At 39.2% G+C, this 24,773-nt stretch overlaps 2 protein-coding genes across 3 annotated transcripts in view; both read right to left on the bottom strand.

Annotated features, from left to right (window-relative positions):
* The window catches only part of LOC105917883 (von Willebrand factor A domain-containing protein 7), a 43,212-nt gene extending 26,884 nt beyond the window's left edge, over nucleotides 1-16,328 (bottom strand). The window contains exon 1 of the mRNA XM_036142987.1: nucleotides 16,261-16,328. The gene's annotated coding sequence lies outside the window, so the exon portion shown is untranslated. The remainder of the gene's footprint in view (nucleotides 1-16,260) is intronic.
* LOC105915972 (von Willebrand factor A domain-containing protein 7-like) lies at nucleotides 4,082-14,304 on the bottom strand. Of its 2 annotated transcripts, none has more exons than XM_036142984.1 (16): nucleotides 14,218-14,304; nucleotides 12,803-12,997; nucleotides 12,449-12,721; nucleotides 12,270-12,363; nucleotides 12,011-12,145; nucleotides 10,041-10,227; nucleotides 9,781-9,956; nucleotides 9,585-9,697; nucleotides 9,372-9,488; nucleotides 8,485-8,691; nucleotides 8,270-8,402; nucleotides 7,952-8,101; nucleotides 6,487-6,579; nucleotides 6,143-6,405; nucleotides 5,752-6,045; nucleotides 4,082-4,568 (listed from the first exon to the last, which is right to left on the bottom strand). In XM_036142984.1, the coding sequence occupies exons 2-16, from the start codon at nucleotides 12,983-12,985 to the stop codon at nucleotides 4,188-4,190; spliced, it is 2,799 nt and encodes a 932-aa protein (XP_035998877.1). In that variant the 5' UTR covers nucleotides 12,986-12,997; nucleotides 14,218-14,304; the 3' UTR covers nucleotides 4,082-4,187. The 2 variants fall into 2 exon arrangements, with proteins under 2 accessions (XP_035998877.1, XP_035998878.1); XM_036142985.1 differs by lacking the exon at nucleotides 14,218-14,304 and adding an exon at nucleotides 14,051-14,135.
* Nucleotides 16,329-24,773: the final 8,445 nt, after the last annotated feature.

Below are 24,773 nucleotides of genomic sequence, written 5' to 3' on the forward strand. Positions count from 1 at the left end.
CTGGTGGGAAACACACCACATTACATAGAAAACTCCAAAGATTTTGCAAACAAAGTCACACATTTAAAGATGGAGCCAGGAGAAACTCTGGTGTCTTTCGATGTCACTTAACTTTTCACGATTTCACTACATCAGAGGCAGTAGAAATAGTCAGGAAACGTCTTCAACAAGACAGTGACCTAAATAACAGGACTAATTTCACTCCGGACCAGATTTGTACCCTACTGGACCTTTGTCTTTCAACAACTTATTTCAAGTTCAGTGATCATTTTTACAGACAGAAGCATGGTTGTGCCATGGGATCTCCAGTATCACCAATTGTAGCCAATTTTCACATGGAAGAAATGGAAAAGAGAACTTTGGGAACCTTTAGAGGAACACTGTCAAGCCACTGGTTTAGATATGTGGATGACAGATTTGTCAAAATCCAATTAAAAGAAGTGGAAGCTTTCGCCTTCATCCCTAAAATCAGACGTGTGGGTAGATTTTTGGTTTCTGTGATTGGTTAAATGCATTGAACCAAATTAACTTTATTTTCCTGTTTCCTATTGATTTTGGGGTAAAATCAAATCAAGCTGAGCTATGTATCGAGAATCATATCGAATCGGCTCATCCTAGATGATACCCAGCCCTAATTTATACCAACAAATGGTGAATGGACTGTACCTGTATAGCTCCTTTCTAGCCAACCAGGCTACTCAAATTGCCTTACAACACAATCTGTGCCCTCTTTTACTCACCCACACGTGGTCATACAGCATTTACAGTGAGCATGCTCAGCTTGCAGTTTACTATGAAACACCATGGTCATAGACGTCAATTGTTATGCATAAGGTATATAAGTGCCTACAGCATTTGGTTTTCAGTATATTTAACTGTCTACTTATGGTAAAGCACTGTATGGTAAACATACACTGCTTAGGTCCCTCAAATGTCCAGATCCGGCCCTGCTGTCACTGATAAGTAAATGTGCACAAAGTGTAATGGTTTGCTCTGTTCATTTAGTTTATTTGTCACACATTTTCACTCTTTTCCAGGTTATACAAGCTGCTTGACAAAAGTGTGAGCCCATCACCATGACAGTTCCTAGAAAAGTAAGTGCAGCTAGCGCATCTAAGTTCCTGGCTTTGATTGCGGCACACAAAGACTTATAGCACCCTCTATAATTAAAGGAGCAATAAGTAATAAATTTACTGCAAAATCAACCAAAATCATTGTCATTTCTCACCCAGGATGGAAGTAACATTCCCTATAAACAATCGGTCCTCTCCATCAACAATGTCTTAGTCACATTTTTCTCCTTTCAAACCTAGAGGTAAGGTCCAGAACTACTTTGGTGTGTAGCTCGTGTTTTCTTCCTGGATCCTGAGCTAATCATATGAGAGCTCCCAGGGTTCCCAAAACAGTGCACAGCATTTGCTATTTTATATTGGCAAATGAGCAGCAGCCTGCAAACATGGAAGCCAGTTAGAGAACCAGACCAGAAATAGAGCTCAATACGACATCATATACCTGTCCCAGGAAAGTAAAAATTCAGTGAAGGCTTTGCATATGTGTGGTTGTGGTTTGTAACACTAGGTGTCAGTATTACTTCTTGCTGATGGCATTACAGATCCAGACTACAGATAGTTAACAGTGGGCATGAGGTTATTTTGTAGACATAGACTTAGACAACTTTATTTTTCATTCTGCATGCACAGAGTGCGCACAGAACGAAATTTCGTTTGCATACAGCTTGGAAAATCATGGTAAATTGCAGTAAATTACAGTAAATTTCAGTGTCCTCAGTCCCTTTTGGGCTTCAGCAGTTTCGGCAGTTCAACAGTCTGATGGCAACAGGGAAAGCGCTTTTGCAGAACCTGGAGGACCTGCAGCGGAAGCTGCGGAACCTCTTCCCAGAAGGCAGCAGTGAGAACAGTCCATGGTGGGGGTGTGAGGGGTCCCCGATGATGTTACAGGCTCGGGACACACAGTGCTGTGATGAAAGGTCCTTGATGGAGGGAAGAGGAGCCCCGATGATCCCTTCTGCTGTCCTCACCACTCTCCTCACATTCTTCCAGTCGGAGGCACTGCAGCCTCCACACCACACAGAGAGACAGCTGGACAGAATGCTCTCTATGGTGCTTCTGTAGAAGGTCTTGAAGATGGGCTGGGGCAGGTGGGCTCTCCTCATCCTCTGCAGGAAGTACAGTCGTTTCTGTGCCCTCTTCACCAGTCATGTGGTGTTCACAGACCAGGTGAGGTTGTCCGTGCTGTGCACCCTCAGGAACTTGGTGCTGCTGACCACTTCCACAGCTGAGCTGTTGATGAGCAGTGAAGTGTGGTGGGGGCGGTTCTTCCTGAAGTCGACGATGATCTCCTTCGTCTTCTCCACTTTCAGGATCAGGCCGTTGTCTCTGCACCAGCCCACCAGCTGCTCCACCTCCTCTCTGTAGCCTGGTCGTTGTCGTCTCTGATCAGGCCCACCACCCTTGTGTCGTCTGCAAACTTCACGATGTGATTGGTGGTGAACTTGGGAGCGCAGTCGTGTGTCATCAGGGTGTACAGCAGGGGGCTCAGGACGCAGCCCTGAGGGGAGCCCATGCTGAGGGTGATGACATCAGAGGTGTTCTGTCCGACCCGGACTGACTGAGGTCTGTTGGTGAGGAAGTCTAGCAGCCAGTTTCGAAGGGGTGTGCTGAAGCCCAGATATTCCAGTTTTCCCACCAGATGCTGTGGGATGATGATGTTAAACGCTAAACTGAAGTCCAGAAACAACATCCTCACGTATATGTACATATTCATCCTTTGTTTTGCGCCAAAAGTACCTGTTGTAGTTATTTAAAAAAAGCTATTTAAAGTTATTTAAAGAGGCTTTTACTCATCTGACCAAAGCACACTTTAACAAATTTCACTCATACATTACATTTGTAATGGCAGGACAGAAACGTTTTATATTTCCTTTCATATGGAAACAGGCGGGCTGGGTGTGAAGTATCTGCTTTTAAGGACACCATATCAAAATTAGTTGCTCTCAGACAAACTCAGAACAGGGGCAAAAGAGGGCCTTGTGGGGCAACAGTGATAAATACAGACCAAACTATTGCCGTTCCACTTTAGACCACAACTGAAAGATTTAAATGTGAAAAGGCAGGCCTTCAAAAGCATGTTATGTCCCCTCTAAAGAATAAATGAAGGGTATTCTCTCCTATTGTCTTCTATTCTACCCTATATAGTCCAAGCTGAAGGATGCAAAAGTTGCAAATGGAAAAGTAATTTATTGTTCATTACACCGTACCCCAGCATCCTACAAAAATCTGGGGTGAAGTGGAACACTCTGGAGGAAGGGGGGTGCCTCCTTTATATTTAAAGAGACAAAATAAAAGGTGGAAAAAAATCAACATTAATAAATCAACTGAATTTTTTCTTTTTTTTGTTTTGCTAAATTCGGAGAAAAAAGGCTGAAATAAGTCAAGATTTAAATTTATTTTTCTCAACTTATTGAAGACCAGGGTTAGCATGCCTGAAATAGCCAGAAGAAAGATATTATTAGTTCATCCGATGTTTGGAGGGATTCCACACTTTACTGTTGGGTTGAGTAGTCGTCTGGCAATCAGAAGGTTGTGGGTTCGATTCCAGCCTCCCCTTACCACATGTCGATGTGCCCCTGGGCAAGGCACTTAACCCCAAATTGCCTACCGAGCTGCGTCTCAGTGTATGGGGAGTGTTGGCCTAGTGGTTACAGCAGTCTTCTTGCAGTCAGAGAAGGTTTTAAGTACCCGGTTCGATCCCCAGCGCCTGCACTCTGGGTCCCTGAGCAAGACCCTTAACCCCTGATTGCTCCCAGGGCGACGCACATGGCAGCGCACTGCTCCCCAAGTTGAAAGCAGAGAACAAATTTTGTTGTAATGTATGTTTCAATGACAATAAAGATGATATTACTATATTACTATTATAGACCTGTAGAGTCTGCTGTAGTCCCTCCTCATGGTCAGATGTGGCTAAAATATCCAAGAGGCCTTCAGGAGCAATCCTAACTGGATTAATTCAGCAAAGAAGACCTGTAACTCTATTGTAAACCCTTCATGACAGCACATGGTAATTTTCACATGTTTAATAAGTTATATTACAAGAAAGGAAACTTGATTAAAAACAAAAAAAATGTAACATTGAAAAATATATAAATGCTTGCAATTGTTTAGTATCTTTCAGTGCTCACTTAATTTAAATATAAAGTGTCCTAAAGCCACTATGCTGAGGCACAGAAAGAGGGACTGAGAGACTCCGATGGACACCGAGTCCCGGGCCGTGAACCGGCACGTGCCGACATTACCGACCCGGTCCACAACCAGCATTTCCATTTCAGGCGCACAGCATGAGGCAGCGTAGGACACCAGTGTTATGCCCGCGTTTCCAGCTTCCAGGCTAGTGTTGAAGGTGCCGTTGCCCTGTATGAGGTCGACGCGGTCGACACCCGCCTCACTGTCGGTCACCCTGACGTAGATCTCCCACGCAGTCAGGCTGCAGTTTTCAGTGCAGTTGGACTCCCGGTTTAGCAGCTCACACTCAGGGTGGGTGAAATCATTAAACTGTGGGGGCAGGGGGGGAAGGTAAAGTCATGAGTTCAGTGTTCTTTGATTCATTTTGGACAATAATCTCAGAGCTATTGCAAACAGATTTTGTAGTTAGTCGTAAGGATGAGCAATTACTGTATTTTTCATCTTTATTGGAACCAAAAAAATTGTGACAATAATTGTGATTTATCATAATAGTAAACGCTAAATGATCATGTTGAGCAAACCCCAAAACTGACAGCATGGTTGACAATCTCAACCATGCTGTCAAACTACTAAACTTTGTGTTTTTTTCTACTGTTCTTTTTCTACTATTCATTTCATTTGACGATAAATAAATAATATTTCTAAAAAAATATGATTGAATACCATTAACCTTGATAAATAAACCTTACATACTGTAGAATAAAAAAATGCGCTAATTAATGTAACTAGTGAACTACATTGTCTTATTTGATACTGAGTAAGCTTAATTTCAAGAGCAGTATTTGTATTTTTTGGACTGTTTGTTACAAAAAAAAAAAGACTGAATTTTCAACCCTTTTTATAGTCACTTTTGTCATTATTGCAGTAAGAACCACAAGATATAATGATAAAATTTTAAGTCTATGTAAACTTTAATCACGCGTTAGGCGTGACATAATTTCTATACAACATAAAAATACGACAATTTTTATAAATGCTGCCTGAGTTTAAAATAAAACCCTAGTTTAGATTTGATTGGAGCTCATCACAAGTTAACATTAAGTCCCAGATCACAATGTGTATGATTTTTTTCCCCCTTTCTAATGAAGATGGAGTTTTTTTTGAGCACGCTGTCAGATGTCTAAAAATATGTAACTTGATAAAAATCATCAAAAAGTTTTATATGAATAAATTTACTGTTTATATTTGTTTGATTTTCTTTAGCAACTATGCGACTGTTGAGTTACATTATCAATAAAGTGGTATAAGTTACTATATTACTATAATTGGTAAAATAATTTGCATTTCTAATGGTAAATTACTTCAGTGTCATCTATACATTTTGAGAAAAGCATCACAATATTTATGACTGCAGCTGTGATAACAGGTTCGCCTTGGTCAGTGGACAGTTTTGGAGCAGAATATTTTAAAGACAGGTCATTGCATCTTATTACCTATTTTTAAAGGCAAGCTTTGAAGGAAGTTCATGTGCTTTCAGCTGTGGTGTTATTACCGAGTTTATTATGGAGAAGCGCAGCATGATGTAGTTGGAGTCAGTTCCATCGGGAGACTCGGCCTCGATAGTCAGGATGACGTCAGAACCAGACGGGGTGTTCTTTGGGTCTGACAGGGTCACGGTGCCATTAGTGCTGTTCCCACCTTCCAAGAACAAAATGGTTGGATACGTTGATTCGAAACCTCCGCTGTTAGAGGCTCGGATGGTTACGTTTCCGTCTGGTCCGTTTGACGCCACAGTGAAGGGTACAGAGAGCAGTGTGCCTGGTATGAAGATGTTTTCTGAATCGGCCTGAATAAAAAAAGAAAGACAGCAGTAAATTTAAATGTTAACTTTTCATCAATTATCAGGCTTTTGGTTGTGATGTTCATGCCACACTTATGCTTACTGTAAGAGTCAGATTGGAAGCTCTGAAGTTAGTGGGCGACTGTCTTTGAAAGTCATTTGAAGAGCCTTGAACTCTTCCCTTTACTCTAACCACAAACTCCACCACTGGCATCACATCGACCTGGACCAAAAAGTTCCCGTCCCCCTGTGACTCAACAACTCCCAGAGTCTCCTCCGACCCCTTTGATGATTGCACCAGAGCAACCTCTGTCACAGTTGCAGAGTCACTTCCTGTTATAGACACTAACAACCTGCCATTGACACCTTAAGAACAACAAAAAAGATTTTTACTGATTTAATCACATAAAAAAAATTACCATTTACATTATTAGAAATTGTTTATACCTGCTCTGGGACGCGTGTCAAGAGAATCAAATCCTCCGAAGGGACCCTCAGAAGGCTCAACGAAGTCAAACAAGAAGTCGACAGGACTCTGGCCTGAAAATACAAAAATCCTCAAAGTAAATATGGATTTCATTGAATTTGAAAAACATTGTGCGACTGTTGAGGTTTATTAATACATGAGCAAAACTTGAGTAGATGCATGTGGGCTAAAAGGTTCTGTAGGTGCTAATAAAATCTCCATTTTGTAAATTCATACAATGGCTGTTTAAAGTGTTTCAGCGGCAAAATACATCAGAACCAACAAACTAATGTTCACAGAACAATATAAGTGGACGTTGAAAGCTAAAGGAGCAAAAGGAAAACGCTGTTTTTAGAGCTGGGACAAATGAAAGTTTAGAACATGTTGCAAAAGCAAAGAGATTGTGATATCATCTCTATGGTGCATTATGTCCATTGTTCTGTTCCTGTGCTAATTCAACAATTAGTTTTTTCATTTTGCTTTAGTTTCATAAAGTAGCTTTCATTAAACAAATGTGTATTTTACTTTAGTCGTGGTGTTTTTTTTTAACCCTATTTTCCTGATTTAGAAACACCGTTTAACATCATGGGTTCTTCTTAAATAACATGCTTATAAAATTGCAGTTAGATGAGAAACAGGTTGATACGGAAAGTCACTTTTTAATTGCTCTGATTGCAGGACTTCCTATGTTTACATAATGAATTTGTTATAAAGCCATGATTGTGACTTTAAAGTAAAAAGAGATCGCAGTTTGATATTTTTGCCATATTGTCCACATCAACCTAAGGAACGTATTGTAAATTCAAAGAAACAAAACAGATTGTGATACTTTTCTGTAGACATACACAGCTATACCAGTGCAAATAGCAGACTTATCTGTGGTCAGCTGGTTTCTAACCTTTTCATACATGTCGGCATTTATAAAAACATGTTTTGTATGTCTTAACTGGAAGAATTTAAGCATATTTATACACAGAGCCCTTTCACGTGTTTTTGTTACATATTAGGCACTCATGTTTTCTAGATGATATGTAAATTGGATGCTGCATATATTGGCATGATCAATAAATCTGGGTCTACTTGCTTTTGGTAGAGGTGACAAAAATTGCACTTGGTACAGTATCAGAATTGTGGAAATTCAATGCCGGATTGTTGTTTATTTGAAAGTGGTTCTTCGCACACACCACTTAAACCTAAGCCAAAAAACAACATTTCTGTGGTTACAGAGTTACAAATGTATTCTTTTTGTAGGACGTTTACCTTGTGGGGTTTCTTCTGCATAAAACTGTTTATTTATTTTTTTTTAAAACAAATGATACCAAAGCTGATTACTAATTACCAGAGCTAATTACTAATTACTTTCATTACAATAGCCTATTTAAAAACATATGTTCAGACAATCTAAAAGCTTAAGTAGTAGCTACAAATGTTATGGCAGTCTCTCACCAATGACTCTCAGGGTGTAGGGGTTATCCGACTCTATTCTTATACCCCATTGTCCAACTTGCTTTTGTAACTGCAGTGTTTTGAAGTTTCCCACAGTCGTGGTGGACGTGATCAACGAGCCTGTTGAGTCGGTGCTTTGCTGAGATGCACCTGGAAATAAGTACAATGATAATCATACTTTGAGTAAATGTGGTCGCATATAAATCGTTGCTGTGGTCGTAGCAGACTTGTAATATATTTTGATATTATGAACAACTGAAACACAAATATTTTGTGTGGGTTCAATTTTAACTGAATCATTGTGAGAGGAGATATTACCTGTTGGACTTGTGATTGTGAAAGTCAGGGATCTGCCGGTGATGTAAACTGTCGGGTTTGAGACAGTTTCATCCACAATAAAGTTAAAACTATCCGTTTGTCCCAGGCTCCTGGAGGCCTGAAGAAGGGTCACCTGAGGGATCGCAGCAAGAGCTTAGACCAGAGAGATCTTGTACAAAGATGTGTACAAAGATGTGAATTTGCGCTTCAGTTACCACAGAGGATCTGGCAAACTGGGTTATGATAGTTGTAGCAGCAGGAAGTTCGGCTTTTGTCACTTCAATGGCCTGACCCCCTGATGCCTGAGCCAGGTCTCTATACAGCTGAGCATCAGACTCTGCAATCATTCTTGTCTGCGGTTGGTTGCCGTTACTCCTCTTGCGACGATTAGTCACTATTGAGTCTGTAATCATAAAGTTGACCTGTAATGAGAAAACAATTATTCACACCAAGCTAAACCCAATCGTTAAAACTGAATCTGAGGACCCTGACTTAAAAAAAAAAAAACATCAAAACTATTCCAGACAAGAAGTAAGTTTATTCAATGCAGCAACGAAAAATAGAAATAACTTTAGCAATATGTTTCAAAAAGCACCTTGTTCAACATGTTTGCTGTGTGGCTTCAAACTGACAGCAAGAACATTAACATTTTGTGCCCCTTTTTAGGAATTAACTTCTTTTTGACAATCTTCCAAACAGGTGAGATTTTGTTTTAAACAAACCTACTGTACTTTAAACTTCTCCACAGGTTTTCCCCTGACCATCATGGCATGTTCCTTTATCTTCAAGATACTTTTTGTTCTCTAATGTTCTCCAATGAACTTATGAGTCCTTCACAGAATCACTAGTTTTAAATTACAAACACATGCACTCTTTCCAGCAATTAGGGGACTTCTGAAGTCAGGGTCTGAAGTCTGAAGTCAGGGAACATGGGGCATTTGATTTCATTTTCATGTATCAGAGCAAAGGGGGTGAATGCAAACATCCAAAATCCAAGAAAATATTTAAAAACAAACTATTTTTAAAAACCGGTTGAGGGGTATGAATCCTTTTTAGGAGGCACACTAAAAACATGAATCATAGTTGGCATGCAAACATTTACCACTGTTTGGGTCCGCTCTATCAGAGCAATCACTGTGTTCTTCAAGTGTTTGTCTTTAGCTGGTGCATCCGTGAAGAGAAAGATGTCAGAGTTGAACGGTGCACTACTTAACGCCAACTGTAAGACAATGCATGAATAGATTAACGATCAGTTTCGTGTAAAACTGCTTACGGATCAGCAGGATAAAAAAAACTGTAGAAATGTCAACATTACCTGCAGCCCCGAGAGACTCATCTCCTCGTTATCTCCTCCACCAGTAGCTGTTAGATGGTTCACAATATCCTTGAAAAGTGTGTCATCTGCTGTTCGAATCAGTGGCCCAAATCCTTGGGGGACAAAAGACAAAATCTGTTTTTAATTTTTTTCCACCTCATCAGACAGAAATCCTTACCTGATTCTAAAACCATACCTGGATCGCTGAAAGGTACGAGTATGTAAAGAGATGGTTCGTTCTCTGTTCCCTTATTACTGTCGATGATGCTGTTAGTGACCGTTTTCACCACTGCAATGTCATCACTCATGCTCTGTGAAGTGTCGGTGACAAAACATAGAGCTCTGCTGGATCCTCTCGAGATTCCCACCATCCTGAGATTTTTAAAGAGTTGGACAAAATTAAGCAAAAATCAAAAGAAAAAACCCGCCATCGGTGCACAGTCTGAACAAACTTACTGCAGGAATGTTGTGTCTCCTGCTGCCAGTCGAATATCTTCCAGCATTTGACTGGTTGCAGCTATTGCCAGGTCTGCTGCTCGTGTGTGGAGATTTCCATGGCTGGATTTGAAGGAATCCTTGTTAATTCCACCTTTTGGCTCGATTTTACTAGTTTGATCAAGTGGTCCTCCATGACTGCACTTTCCTTAGATTAAACCGGGGAAGATGATCAATACTTATGCACAGCTAGATTTCCTTTTAAAAAAAAAAAAAACTTTAATTGATCTTTTTTTTTATTAAAATGTTAATAAAAAGCGGCAACTGGAATATTATTTGTTTCCTTTAAAATTATTTATATCCTATTTTGGGCATCATAACAACCAATTTATCTGTTTATCTTTTCAAGTCAGGTCTCTCATTGGGCCACTCCCTAACTCTAATGTTACTTCCTGCCAGAAGAAGCATGTTTGTCAAGTTAAAAGATTACTTTAAACCAAAACTGAGCAGAGGTATGAATAAATTTGCCCTTATTATCTTTTAACATATCACAAATAAGGATGGGGTTGATACTGCATACGCTACAGCAATGGTCAGTGTGAGAAAACAGATGCCGTAAAAAAGCTCACCATGATCAACATGAACTGACCAAACAAGACCAGGTGAAGGAACAGCGTCATGACTGAAAGATCTAGGTGTGGAAAACAGCTCAGGGGCCAAAAACAAAGGCGGTCTCTGCTGGAAAACTCTGCTCTTTGAGTACGTTCAGGAAGTCAGCTAGACCCATTTTCACATGTATGTCATTTCCTAACCCAGGGCTGAGAACTTGAGCAACCAACATAACAATGCTCCCCCAGGTTGTGGTGAGTGGATTGCTCCAGGAAGGTGTGTGCAAAACAATCTATTAGTTAGCCCTAGCAGGGTCCCTTCAAGAGCATTTACATTACGATGTGCTTTTATTCATGAATGAGTCAATGTTTTACAATGCCTCTTTAGAAATTTTAAGCAGTTGTGTTTTAATTTGAAATGTTTTGATGATTTAAATCAGCTAGACAAAGGACACAAAATTTGTTCTGATAGCTATATCAACAGTCATGATGAGATTGTAAAAAATGTAATCATTTCTGTTGCTTGATTAAATAGTAATAAATTCCAAAATAAATTATTGCCAGTTTACTGTAGTCTTGTAAGAACAACCAGTTAAACCAGACCCCATCCATATACCAAACTCTACCTAAACACATGTATGACCGTGGACAAAAGGATGAGGAAAAGACAACTCAACCAAATAACTTAATTCAACAAATACCCCCATCTCCGCAAATTATTTCAAGCTATTACTTTCTAAAACACTTTGATTCAAGTTTTATTGATACATTTAATTGTGTTGACATAATTCTGACAGTCTTTAATGCTGAATCAGATCTTTGCTTTTGCTTGATGCAGCTAATTAATTTGACCGGTTTAAAACAAGCTCTTCTAATCTACTTTAAGACTGTTTCTATCCATGTGGCTGTTACTGACGGCAGTTTGAGTGCTGTGACACAATAAATGTCCTGCGAGTATTTTATTTCCCTTTTGCTTGGTTGAAATTAACTGATAACCTATTTGGTTTTAGTTTGTTTCTATTTTGCTGAGTATTTGCTGCATCGGGGGACAGGGGAAATGCTGAAACCGGCACACAGGACTGAAGACTGTAAATGTTGTACTCCGCTCACATTTGGCTACATTGCATTATAATTTAATTGTACTTTATGCAGTTGGATCTAAATTTCTCAGAATTTCCAGAGTGAAATTACACTACAGCAATAAAATTTATTATTTTCAGGCTTAATACACAATATTTGTAGCAGGGGTACCAATAACTATAAAGGGCAGGATCTACCATTGGTATACAACTATTAATACAAATGTTCTGAAAGATTACAGACTGGATCACACAGATCCGCTCATCACGTTTACTTTTTAAATGGAAAAGCATCCGAATTTACCAGATGGTTTGGTTGAGACCAAAGGTATGACCCCAAAGTACCCAGAGGTCAGGATCTTTCCAGCTATTATGTCCTCCAGAATGTTGTTGGTGCAGTCGTCTCCGTCACAGCTGCGACAGGTGGCTCTGCTTTTATCTGATGCCGGGTAAACAAATGTTTCACATTTCTTTAAAACTGTTATCTTTGTAATATCATCCAAACTTCATTCTTCACCAAGACAGTCTGAAAACTCAGCCATCAGACAATGTCATCTCTTTACCCGCTATGTTGCCAATGCTGGTTCCTGCTCTGATCAGATTAGAGTTTGGGAACCTGTACCCCAGCTCCACCCAATTACTGTGACTGTAAAAATCCTTCAACACAGAGAAGAGATGCAGACAGTTACCATTTAATCCAGAATGCTAGTAATCTTTAAAAAAAGTGAATGATGTTAAATACTTGCAAAGGATGCATGATTTCTCCCAGTTTCTGCCTCGCAGTCTCATAATTCTCCATCTTGTTGCTGGCTTTGACAGCGACCAGTCCATCTGTGATGATTTTCTTTCCCTGAACAAACATCTCCTCGTCAAAGTGGAAGCTTGCATTGAAGGCATAGCGGATGTCTACTCGGATGTTCCTCAGCTTGATCGATAGGATGGCTAGGCGGAAAGTCTTCGACGACTGTGAGGCGCCACAGGCGGCAGCAACATTTTCTGCAGTAAAAGGCTGAGCCTGATAAGGCACATTTAATGTTAACAAGATTCAAATATCCCATCAGTTTTTAGAGATAATGCACCAGGAGCATGTTCGCACCGGAAAGTTGAAGTTGGTTCCTTCAGTCAGGGCCAGAGAGCGACATGCCTGCAGAGTTGCGTTCAGAATCGCTCGCTCTGTAATTTCCTGGTGGTTTAGAGAGTCACCTGGCAATATTTCAAAAGCCTGAGCGCCGATGTGCAGTAGGAGGAAAAAAGACACAGCCAACCCAGAGGAGATCATGGCTGAGGATTTCTGAGAGAAAACAAACACCTTTCAATTATTAATTTTCTCCATCAGTCAGTTGCTTTGTATGCGAGACAGATATGAAATACACAAATCTAGTCAAACGTTTACGTACACTAATCTTGGCTTTTTAATGATTTACCGGAATATTTATTTCTCCTGAGATCAGTTATACAATTTACAAGTTCAGCAACATTTTCATATGAATTTTGTGAATTTCAAGTGGATTTTAACTACAAAGGGTCAAGATTTTACATAGAGGCCCAAATATGTACATGCATCCCTGATATAATATAATTAAATGTCCCATGGCAGTTGAACCTTTTTTTCCGGTCATTAAACAACTGTCTGGCATAAATTTGGCTGAATATTTCGTCTTCTTATCAGGAATAGTTAACTACAATTAAACACGCTAGAGTTTTAACCATAGACCATGGAGTTTGTTTAGGTTATAGATAAGGCATGACATTTACAGTCACCTACATGAGCAAGTCAAATTCCTCTGGGGGATAAAGTCGTACTGAGAAAAATAATTGAAAACAATGTTTCACACCTGATAACACTACCAGATGTCAAGCATGATGGGGGTAGCGTCATGCTCTGGGTTTGATTTGCTGCCAGTGTTGGCAAATAGCAGAAAGTGAGTGGACTAATGATTGAGGACTATGTCCAAATCCTTTAACAAAACTTTAAATCAAAAGCTAGAGGGCTGAAACTTTGAGTGTTTTAAATAATGATGATAACGATCATAAGCCATCATCTAACTTGGTTGATAGGATGAAGCAAGCTGGGTACAACTGAAGTGAACAATTTCTAATGAGAAAAGAGGTGGAATATTTAGCCAGAATTATACAGGAGCTAGCTGACGGCTAGAATAATTAAAGTTTTCTTTGAGACTTTCAAAAGGAACATTTATGCAAATATGAGTGTATATATTTAAACCCGTATGTATAATTTTCACCTTTTATATATATATATATATATATATATATATATATATATATAAACACACACACACACACACACACACACACACACACACACACACAAAATCCTGCTCACCAATATTGGCACCCATGAAGTTGAAATACATATTATGGAATATCTACCAAAGGAAATTCATCAAGTGAAAGAACATTTTACTACAGATAGCTTGGGTTTGATAGAAAACAGCAAATGATGAAGAACATTTAAAAATATAACCATCATAATGACAACACAATGTTTACCGTGTCAACGGTATTGGCACCCTTTGCTGCAAATCAGTATGGAAACCTAATTTGGCCCACCTGTTTCAAATCACAAATAAGGATCACCTGTGATGAAGTGCCTCCACCCATGTGACATGAAATATGCAGTGAATGATCCTTTTGGTGTTTTGTAAAGCCACCTGTTATTCCTCCTTCATGTGTGACAATAGTAAAGACAAAGGAGCTGTCTGAGGACGGCCGGGGGTCCGTTCTTCGTACGTCGCTAACTCAGTTAGCAGGATTTCATTGTTGACGATTTGGCATGATCTTGGATCGTTTGGTTCTTCGAAAGACTTCCTGCACTTGTTGTCATAGCAACATGTGCGCCAGCTTAAACCTGCTCCAGAGCAGGCTTATTTCATGTAAACAAGATTAGATCGCAGCTTTATAAGCGGAGGAGATAGGGAAGTCTGCCGTAGCCATGTCCATTTTTACGACTGCGACCTGTTGCGGAAGGTGCAAGAATAATTTGCAGAGTTTTTCGAATTAATCGCGTATTGCGCAATAGACAGGATCCTTTAGCGCAGCGCGACAGTATAATTGTAGAGAGATTTTCTTGGTGGCTGTTATAAACAGACAAACACATTATTTAACAGTGGCTTTTAAAGAGGAAAAAGTGGTGTTAGAGCCATAAATCTAAAATATTTAAGTTATTTGTATGATGGTTTGCTTTTTATTTTTATCATATTCAGTAGGAAGATTTGTTCGGGCCATTTTATTGTGAAGTTTAGTTTACTTTGAAAGGCTTGCTTCCTGTCGAGCCGTATATTGTATTAGAAAAAACTATGGATGGATTATCTAGAGACGGAGCAATACAGTTTTACCGTGTAAACTGTGGATGACTTGGAAAAGGAAAATTTTCATTTTTTATGGATAAAGATTTTTTTTTGTTAAAATTCCCAGTTTGCACGTGTCCTTTACTTCCAGTGTCTAAGGAATGACACTGAAATTTGGATCTCTTGACATAACAAGTGCCTTTTTAAAATAAAGTATAATAATTAAAGGCTACCATTTTGTAGAATATTCTTGTATTTCACTTTTACTTGTTCCCATGTTCTAGTGGATCCCGTGGAGGCTCTGATATAAAAGAACAAAATAAATATTAAATTATTAAAATGCAAAAATTCATACTGTAGAATGTGATAGAAACATCTACCATGGACAGTATTTAAGCATTAATTTGTCTGCTGCTTTTTGCCAGCCCTCTCTCCTGGCTTTAACAGATTTTGAGGTGTTTTAATTAATGACTCAAATTCGGCATAACCTTCCATTAAAAGCTCGTGTTCTGCTTGGGAGAAAAACTGAGGGCGTTCTTTTGCCATGCTGAACAGCCAATAGCAGCACTGCTGATCAATGTTTCTACTATCGATACATTTCCCCTTATAAACAAACGCATGAACGCGCAGTTGTCTCAGATAACTCAATCCAGCCATACTAATCATAAACAACAGGTGTGTTGGAAGAACCCAATTAGCCGGATCATGATTAGCCGGATGAAATCATCTTGGATGTGTCATTTGATCTCGGATGTTTTAAGCAACGTACGAAGAACGGACCCCTGATCTCTAATGTTCTGTCAAATCAATCAAATGTTAAGAGGGGTGTCAATATGTGTGCATATGCTGTTTTTTTTGTTTTTTCCTTTGGAATTACAACATATATGTTGACATAACAATTGTTTTTGTTAAATTACTTTGGACTGGCAACTGAAAGATCCTGTTGATATTAAGTTGGTACATTTCCATTTATTTCTGAAGATATTCATTCAGTTTAGCAAAACATGTAGGGGTGGCAATAATGGTGAGCAAGACCACACACATATATATATATATATATATATATATATATATATATATATATATATATATATATATATATATATATATATATATACACACACACACACACATCTGTTATGTTTGTAAGTTATCTTGCACGAATCACTAAAAAGCCTGAAATGATAATGACAATCATCCGAGTGATCAGTGAATAGAAACTGATCAAATCAGTTCATTTACTTACCTGGATTATTAGCAGTTTTGATTCTCTGTTTCTTTGGTACCAGCAGTCTCAGAACCAGCTTTATGAACCTATGTCAAGCCAAACAGTTTAAGTCAGTTTTAAAAGGGCATTTTGAAAACGTTAGTCTTTGTTTCTTGGATGTGATAGATGACTTTAAAGCTGGAAAATATTAGTCTTGACAATTCAGAGATGTAGTCTTAGGAAATATTTTACTAATTCTATCCATGATGAAAGAGCTACGTTTCAGATCTCCTTTTTCATGGAGTGAAAGGAAAAAGCTACTCACCTTGATAATTCTCAGCTCACTTTGTGGTTATTTAGTCAACATCCGCCTTATAAGGGTGAGCTCCAAGGCGGAGTCACGCCAGAGCTGTTCTTCTTGTTACTTGTAATCATGCAGTTATGCAGATTTTCCTCCTAAAGATCCTGTCTCGGCTGCTTCATCTTTGTTTCATATTTACATAGACATTGCATGTTTGAATTGAGACTTGCAGCAATACTGAATACAAGTTATTCAAACACAAAGGTTATCCTTCTTTAATTTTCTTTTAAGCATGAAAAAAAAACGGTGTCATTTTCTTTAATGTTTGTTTTATTTTTATCGCTGTCCAAACCACAGCTTTTGTTACTGCATATTTCTCATTCCTGCATTAGCGTGTTTCTATAGATAGTTGATAGAGAGGAAAGCAAATACTTTTTTTTGCAATGCATGCAGGTGTCTCACAACAAAGTGCTGACAGGTGCCAAGACAAATCGAAAGCTTTAGACATAGACTTAGACAACTTTGTCATTTTGTATGCACAAAGTGCGTACAGAACAAAATTTCGTTTGCATACAGCTTTAAAAAGAAAAGCACAGTAAGTTTCAGGATAGGGTGCAGCAGTAATTTATGTAAACAGTTGAAATGTAAACAAGGTAAGCAATGCAGGGGAAATAGACAGTGTGTGATTCACAGTGTACAGGTGAGTATTTTTAAAACCGTGCAATATACGAATGTGGTACAGAGTCCATTTGTGGCTTCAGCACTTCAGCAGTCTGAAGCATATGTGCAAATGTGTAAATGTGCAGATATACGAATGTGATACAGTGTCCATTTTGTGGCTTCAGCAGTTCTAGCAGTTCAACAGTCTGATGGCAACAGGGAAAAAGCTTTTGCAGAACCTGGTAGACTTGCAGCGGATGCTGCGGAACCTCTTCCCAGAGGGCAGCAGGGAGAACAGTCCATGGTGGGGGTGGGAGGGGTCCCTGATGATGTTTTGGGCTCGGGACACACAGCGCTGTGATGAAAGGTCCTTGATGGAGGGAAGAGGAACCCCGATGATCCCTTCTGCTGTCCTCACCACTCTCCTCACGTTCTTCCAGTCGGAGGCACTGCAGCCTCCACACCACACAGAGAGACAGCTGGTCAGAATGCTCTCTATGGTGCTTCTGTAGAAGGTCTTGAGGATGTGGGCTCTCCTCATCCTCCGCAGGAAGTACAGTCGTTCCTGTGCCTTCTTCACCAGTGACGTGGTGTTCACAGACCAGGTGAGGTTGTCCTTGATGTGCACCCTCAGGAACTTGGTGCTGCTGACCACCTCCACAGCTGAGCTGTTGATGAGCAGTGAAGCGTGGTGGGGGCGGTTCTTCCTGAAGTCGACGATGATCTCCTTCGTCTTCTCCACGTTCAGGATCAGGCTGTTGTCTCTGCACCAGCCCACCAGCTGCTCCACCTCCTCTCTGTAGTCCTGGTCGTTGTCGTCTCTGATCAGGCTCACCACCGTTGTGTCATCTGCAAACTTCACAATGTGATTGGTGGTGAACCTGGGAGCACAATCGTGTGTCATCAGGGTAAACAGCAGGGGCTCAGGACGCAGCCCTGAGGGGAGCCTGTGCTGAAGGTGATGACATCGGACGTGTTATGTCCGACCCGGACTGACATAGGTCTGTTGGTGAGGAAGTTCAGCAGCCAGTTGCAAAGGGGTGTGTTGAAGCCCAGATGTTCCAGTTTTCCCACCAGATGCTGTGGGATGATGGTGTTAAACGCTGAACTGAAGTCCAGGAACAGCATCCGCACATGCGTGTTCTTCTCCTCCAGGTGTGCCAGGCTCAGGTGAAGAGCAGAGGAGATGGCATCCTCAGTGGAGCGGTTTCGTCGGTAGGCAAACTGGAACGATTTTTTTATGAACCATCCTTTCAATTGTACGATGCAGATCTGCAAATGCTGCTGGGCAGGATTTTTATCTGGGTCATAAGTTCGTTTTCGGTTTCTTTTAGATTAAATGACACTTTGTTAGATAGTTCCAACTGATTTTTATATTTCTATATTAACCATACAAGCCCTAATTGAAAAATGTCCCATGTTGTTGGAAAAGCAACTTTTTATTTTATTTGTATTTTTTTTTTTTTTTTTTTGGTCTATTTCAAGTTTGACCAGTACTGGGAACTAAAAGTAAGAACAGCCTCCCCTGCTGTAGCCACAAATGGGTTATTTGTTGGATTAGAAAAGAGCTGTTTATAGGGTTAATAAAGGTATTTAATGACACCCAGCATGAGCGTGTAACATGAGAAAAAGTATACTAGAGATATTTGAGTTGCAGTTGCATTGAGTCTGCAGCGATTGTGCAAATGGGTAGTAAAAAAATGTCTTGTAGTCTGACTTTTGTGGTTCTCAACTGTTTACGCTACTGTGTGAAATGCTCAGTTAGGTGATTTGGGAGCATTATTTTCCAATAGCATTATGTCTTCCTATGTGACCAAAACAAAAAGCATATATAATAGTGCGGCAGGGGCATTAACTCTCCACACAGCTAAACAATTAAATGATAATTTAATCAAGTAAAAAGTTTCATCTATGAGGGAAGGGAAACTAAGAAATTGTGACAGCTGAACTTTTACCTCCATAGCCGACTTTGCCAGAGCTAAGGCGTTTATTGAAAACATGGCACACACACACACACACACATATATATATATATATATATATATATATATATATATATATATATATATATATATATAAGATAACTCAACTTGATTTCCTTTTTGTTCCATGTTACCTTGTTATGTGATACTAGAGGGAGGGTCAGAGTTCCAGCTTGGTGTCTTGAGGCTTTCAGATGTTATCTGCTTGAGTTTATCTGATCTGTGCATCTAGGAATGTGTCTTGCTCTAAAGATTGACCAAACTGGTTGGTTGTCAACCTCTTTGTCTAGTAGTAGGGGGTTTGTTGTCTTACATGATCCAAACAAGATTGTGACATGTCCGGGTGCATCTCAATAATCCATGTCAAAAATATAATGCTTTGGTCTGAATTCCTCAATATTGTTGTCCTACAGCCTATCTTTTACCCTTGTTATGAGGTGCTAATGAGACACTTCAAATATGACCCCATCCTCCAGGTAGCAGAGTGCTCCAATCTAAGCTGGAAGTCCTTGACCTTGTTTAGCAGTTCTGCCGCAAATACTGTGACATTATTGTTCATAAAAATGTGACAAAAATGGAAAAAAACTGAAAGGCTTCAAAAATATGACCTAAACATAATGTATAAAGAGATCTACGCAGCACCTGGAGAGACTAATTAAACTTTTCTGCACTCCAAGAGACTCCAAGTACGCAACAAAATGTATTTAAGGGCTGAAATGTAGATTTTGCCTGATATGTTCCCATTAAGGAAACAAGACTACTTCTCTCTCTGCTGCTTACTGTAAAAATGTGTAGAGAGATTTAGGTGTGGTTTCAGTGACAGACTGGGACAAAAAAAAAGGTGCCCTGGCACCACAGTCGATGACGTTGATCTTTTTGGTCTTTTCAGTCTGTTGCACGTGTAAAACAAAGAAAAGAGAAAGAGAAAGTATAAAGATTAGAAATGACAAGGAAATAATGAGAAAGAGATCTTTAAGGTAAAAACAGCAATGTAGAATCTGAAAATTTAAGAAGGCTGATACATGTAAGAGTGACAAAGAGACAAAAAACATTGTTGATTGCTCTAAATGTAAGACTATACTCTGGTAGCTATAGGAATGCTATAAGAAGCTGCAGACTGCCCTCCCTAAGGAACTGCCCTCTCACAGCAGGGTACCTACTCAAACTCTATAAAGCCTTGCTCTGCGGACCCATCTTTCTCTTTCGTAAAGCCCAGCACTCCAGCGAGGAGGGTCTACACAGGAAGGATGAAGCGACCGTGTACTCGAATGGAGACCCGCCAGCATGTGCTCAGGCTGAAATCGAAGCATAGTACAGTCTGTGTTCTGGGAAATCAACATCAAAACCTAAGCAGGAAATAGGGTTTTGTGATCTTTCTCAGCTTTTGCAGGAGAAGGCTGACCTGAAAGTTGCTTCCTCTGCAAGCCGTGCAGAGGCCCTCCCAGGAAGCGTAAGGAAACCCTTCTGATCCGGCATGCTGCATGTCCCAAAGTGGCGAGCGCAATCGCGCTAGCGAGGCCCATTGCAGCCCATCGGAGATACGGGTAGAACTCACCCAGGCCAGGATTCACAAACGAGGGATTTCACCTTGAGCTTTGACCTTGGAGTAAGTCATTGCAACCAGATGCCCCAAAGTTGCTAGTAGCCATTAACAGCCTGCTACTACCATAGTTAAAAATATCAGTCACCTGTGGGAGAGTGAAAATGTTAATCTTGTAGAAACGTCAGCTATATCTTGAGATGTTTTTAAATGCCCTGTGTAAATACTAAAAATGTAACTGGTGGGATCTTATCAAAGTGGGCATTGCCTATTTCCACCCAGCTACTGTGACTGCAGAAATCCTTTCTTTAAAATGGCTCTTTATTTAAGTACGCTTTGTTGTGACCTTTTGCCTCTCGTTGGCAACAAAGTAAAGTGTGATTCAACATGTTTCATTCACAAAGCCCAAGCAGAAATCCATGTTATCTGATCGGCTCTAACCTGTTTCAGCTGAACCTGTTAGTCCCGCCTTTAAAATCGGGCTCTACCAGCAGCTGTCCAGACTGATATGCTGTGTTAATGGTGTGAATCGGTCTGGCTGGCCAGGCTTATGCTTTGCCCGCAGCTGTGAAAGCCTTAGTAGTGAACGGTTATCTCTGCACACAAACAAAACATGCAAAACACATGCTGGTTGTTTTTTGTCCCCTCAACAATAATCATTTATATTATTCCAAATTTAATTTACAGATAATACTGAGAAAGAGAAGATTTTGCCCTCAGACAGAGCAAAGACATGACATGTACTATGATATTTAGGATTTCTCTGTGTGTGATCTCTTCATGAATCAATGAGTCTACAATTAATAATTTAGAAACAAGGTTGTTATGATTTAGAGGTCTTTAAATTTTTGATTTTATATGTGTTTGTTTGGCTTTTTGTCTTGCTTTGTATTGTACTATTTAAGTCTTGTGTTCTTTAGTTTACTTTCAATGCCCATCATTTGTTAGAAGTTTTCCTTATTAGGTTATTCTTTAGTTTAGTTTTTCCTTTATTGAGCTATTAGAGTTTTATCTGTTAGAGCTCAAATATTTTTGTACACACGTAGCCAGCCTTTATAAAAACGAATATCTCCCCCACATTGTTTTTAAAAATAATATCATATAATATCAAACACAAGGGTCGTTTTTAGAAAGGTTTTCATCTACACAAACCCGCACAAATACAAAACTGAGGCAGATGCGTAGGGGACAGTGTACTGCAAAGCTAAAACCTATGTCAGCGAGTCAAAATCCTTCAACGCAATGGTGACTTTGAACCGCATTGTGCCTCTGTATTGGGAAGGAGAGTTGATGTAAAACAGCTGACCTCCTTGCACTCTTTCTCCTTTGCACCTCAATTTATTGGAACATCTGGACTTGTGAACACAAACAAGCAAAAAGGTGAAGACAGGAAATGTTGTGTAGTTTCCGGGGTAATGTCAGCTGGAAACAAACAGCCGGAAATGCTGTAGATTTCGTAGCTGTAAATTTGTCCAGTTTAATACTGATGACACACGTGTTGTAAACAGTCAATCACAACATCAATGTAAAGATCAGCACCTCTCTGATAGCTTTCCTTTTACAACTATGGTCGCACACATGTGATGTCAGCACCACATTATTTGCTGCAGGCTGTGATGTACTGGATCCTAAAACTCAGTTTTGTCATGTGCAAAGGCAGGCTTTGGTTGGAGTTTTCATAATCAATTATTTTCAGAGATATAAAACAGAGTTTTAGTGTGGATGAAAGGTTAAGACGTGTAAAAAGTGTAAAGCGTGTAAAAAGTAGGCTTAAGTTTACCTGTACGTCTACTCATTCATGTTTATTATTCTCTCCCCTTCTGTTTCCCACTCTCCGCCACTCTGCTATGCAGCTCATTCAGTTCACTTGTGTCAGATCATCATCACTCATGTCACTCACCAGTCTTCGCCATTTGTGAAGCTCCTGTTTGATGCTGTCGTGTTGCTCAATTGTTCCATTTCTGTTCATGTCTTGCCTGCCCAGATCTCTGTCTGTTTTTGCCTACGGTTAATGACCCATTCTGCTTGTCCCTGCCCTGTAAAGGTTATCTCTTTATTTCAAAAACTCTTTACATCTAATCATGCCACTCACGCCTGTCTGTTTCCATATGGTGTCCTACTCTGAAATCATGATCTGACAGAGGTTCAATATTCTGAATCTTTTAACACCAAACTGCAGAAGCGGGAACACAACACAGCCAACCTGGACATTCTTGCAAGACCTTTACCAGACTAAATAGAAGTTTTAGACAGTTTCATTTTTTTTATTTTCTAAAAAAAAAAAAAAAAAAAAAAACTTCTAGTATTCACAAAAAACCGAACAACTTACATGGAATTCAAAATCTTCATGAAGCTAGATTTAAAGTCACTGAAATCATCAATGATTCTGGATCTCAACCATCTTGGACTGAAGGATGGTTTTATTGTAGAAGATGCCTTTAGTTCACTTCTGTTTTACCACAACTAATAAAGCCTAACTCCAACTGTTTTTAAACTCCAACTGTTTTTAATGTTTGCTTTTAGTTTCTATTTTTCCATGTTCTATTTTGTTTCTACATTTTATTCCTACTTGCTTTTATTCAGTTTTTCCCCCTGTATTTTAATCATGTAAAGCACTTTTGCTTTGTCTCTGCACTAAAATGTGCTATACAAATAAATTTGCCTTGCCTTGCCTAACTGGTTTTCAGGGTAATTTTCCCCAGGAAGTAGCTATAAGACTTTTCCTGATGCTGTAGTAAAGCTTTGTGTTTGACAAGTGCTGAAACATTCCTGGCTTGTTGATTATTGGGTTTCAGTCACTTTTATCTATATAAATTAATTGTATTCTATAAATTAAAATGCCTACTTCACAAATTGTAACTAGACTTTGTGATAAATAATAAGCAAGTTCCAAACTTGTGTACCAAATAAATAAGCAACAATCAAAAAAGGTTTCATTGCATATGTATAATGTGATGTTTTTCAAATGACCAACGCATTAACATAGTGTAAACATATTTTTATTTAAATTTGAATGCAAACATGCTATGTGACATATTTCACCGTATTACCACTGCATTGTTTATGTTTATAGGTTGTTACAAAATTTTAATTGGGTTAGTAATGCAGTGGGTGTATCGAGTCAGTTAAACTGAAAGCATTTCAAGCATTGTGTTTCTTGCCATCAGACTACGTTAGAGTTAAACATTTGTATGGTCTGACAGCAAAAACAAGTTTCTCAAGTTACCTGTCTTACAATGAAATAAAAGTGAAAGTATTCAGACACCCTTTGTTCATAATTAATCGGTAAAAAAGGAAATATTTATATAATAAATATATAATTAAAAACAAGTAAAGCCAGAAAATCAAAAGAATAAAAAAAGTCTAAACAAAACATGTGAAATACATAAGCCTGGCTACAAGTTTTAGAGGACAGCTTTTAGTGTTTATTGTCATTTGTCTGTCTGTCTACAGTGTTCAAAAAATTAAAGAAACACTTTATAAACTAAGCATAATATAGAGTCAGCTAAACTTCTGGACTATTGATCTGGTCAGTTCAGTAGGAGAGAGGGTTATTAATAAGTGTCAATTGTTCTTGTGTTGATCAAAGTAAAAATAGATGCACTAAAGGTACAACAATGAGATGACCCGAAAAACAGGAATTGTTTTGCAGATGGAGAACACCATTTTTCACAGGTTTTTCATAGTTTTACATTTGACCATGGTTTATGTATTTATAGCACAGCAGGTAAACCTGTGAACACTGCACTTACACAGTTCCCACACTGCTTATAGATTTATGTTTGGGTAGTGTATATATCTCTATATATCACAACGTTTGCTGTTTTCTCAGCTTAAATTTTAGCCATATTAAAAAATCAATAAATTAGAAATTGGATAAGAATCAAGAGTGTTACAACCAATTTTGTTCTTGTTCTTAATGTGTTAGTCTGGTGAGGCATCTCCATGGAGGGACACACAGACCTGTACAGGATAAACAACTGCACTCTGACTGCCTTTAGGATGAAATCCTCAGATCCATTGTCAGACCCTTCCTTGGTGCAATGGGTCCTGGGTTCCTTGTAGTGCA

The sequence above is a fragment of the Fundulus heteroclitus genome, chromosome 11 (genome assembly GCF_011125445.2).
Source record: "Fundulus heteroclitus isolate FHET01 chromosome 11, MU-UCD_Fhet_4.1, whole genome shotgun sequence".
Classification (NCBI taxonomy): Eukaryota; Metazoa; Chordata; class Actinopteri; order Cyprinodontiformes; family Fundulidae; genus Fundulus; species Fundulus heteroclitus.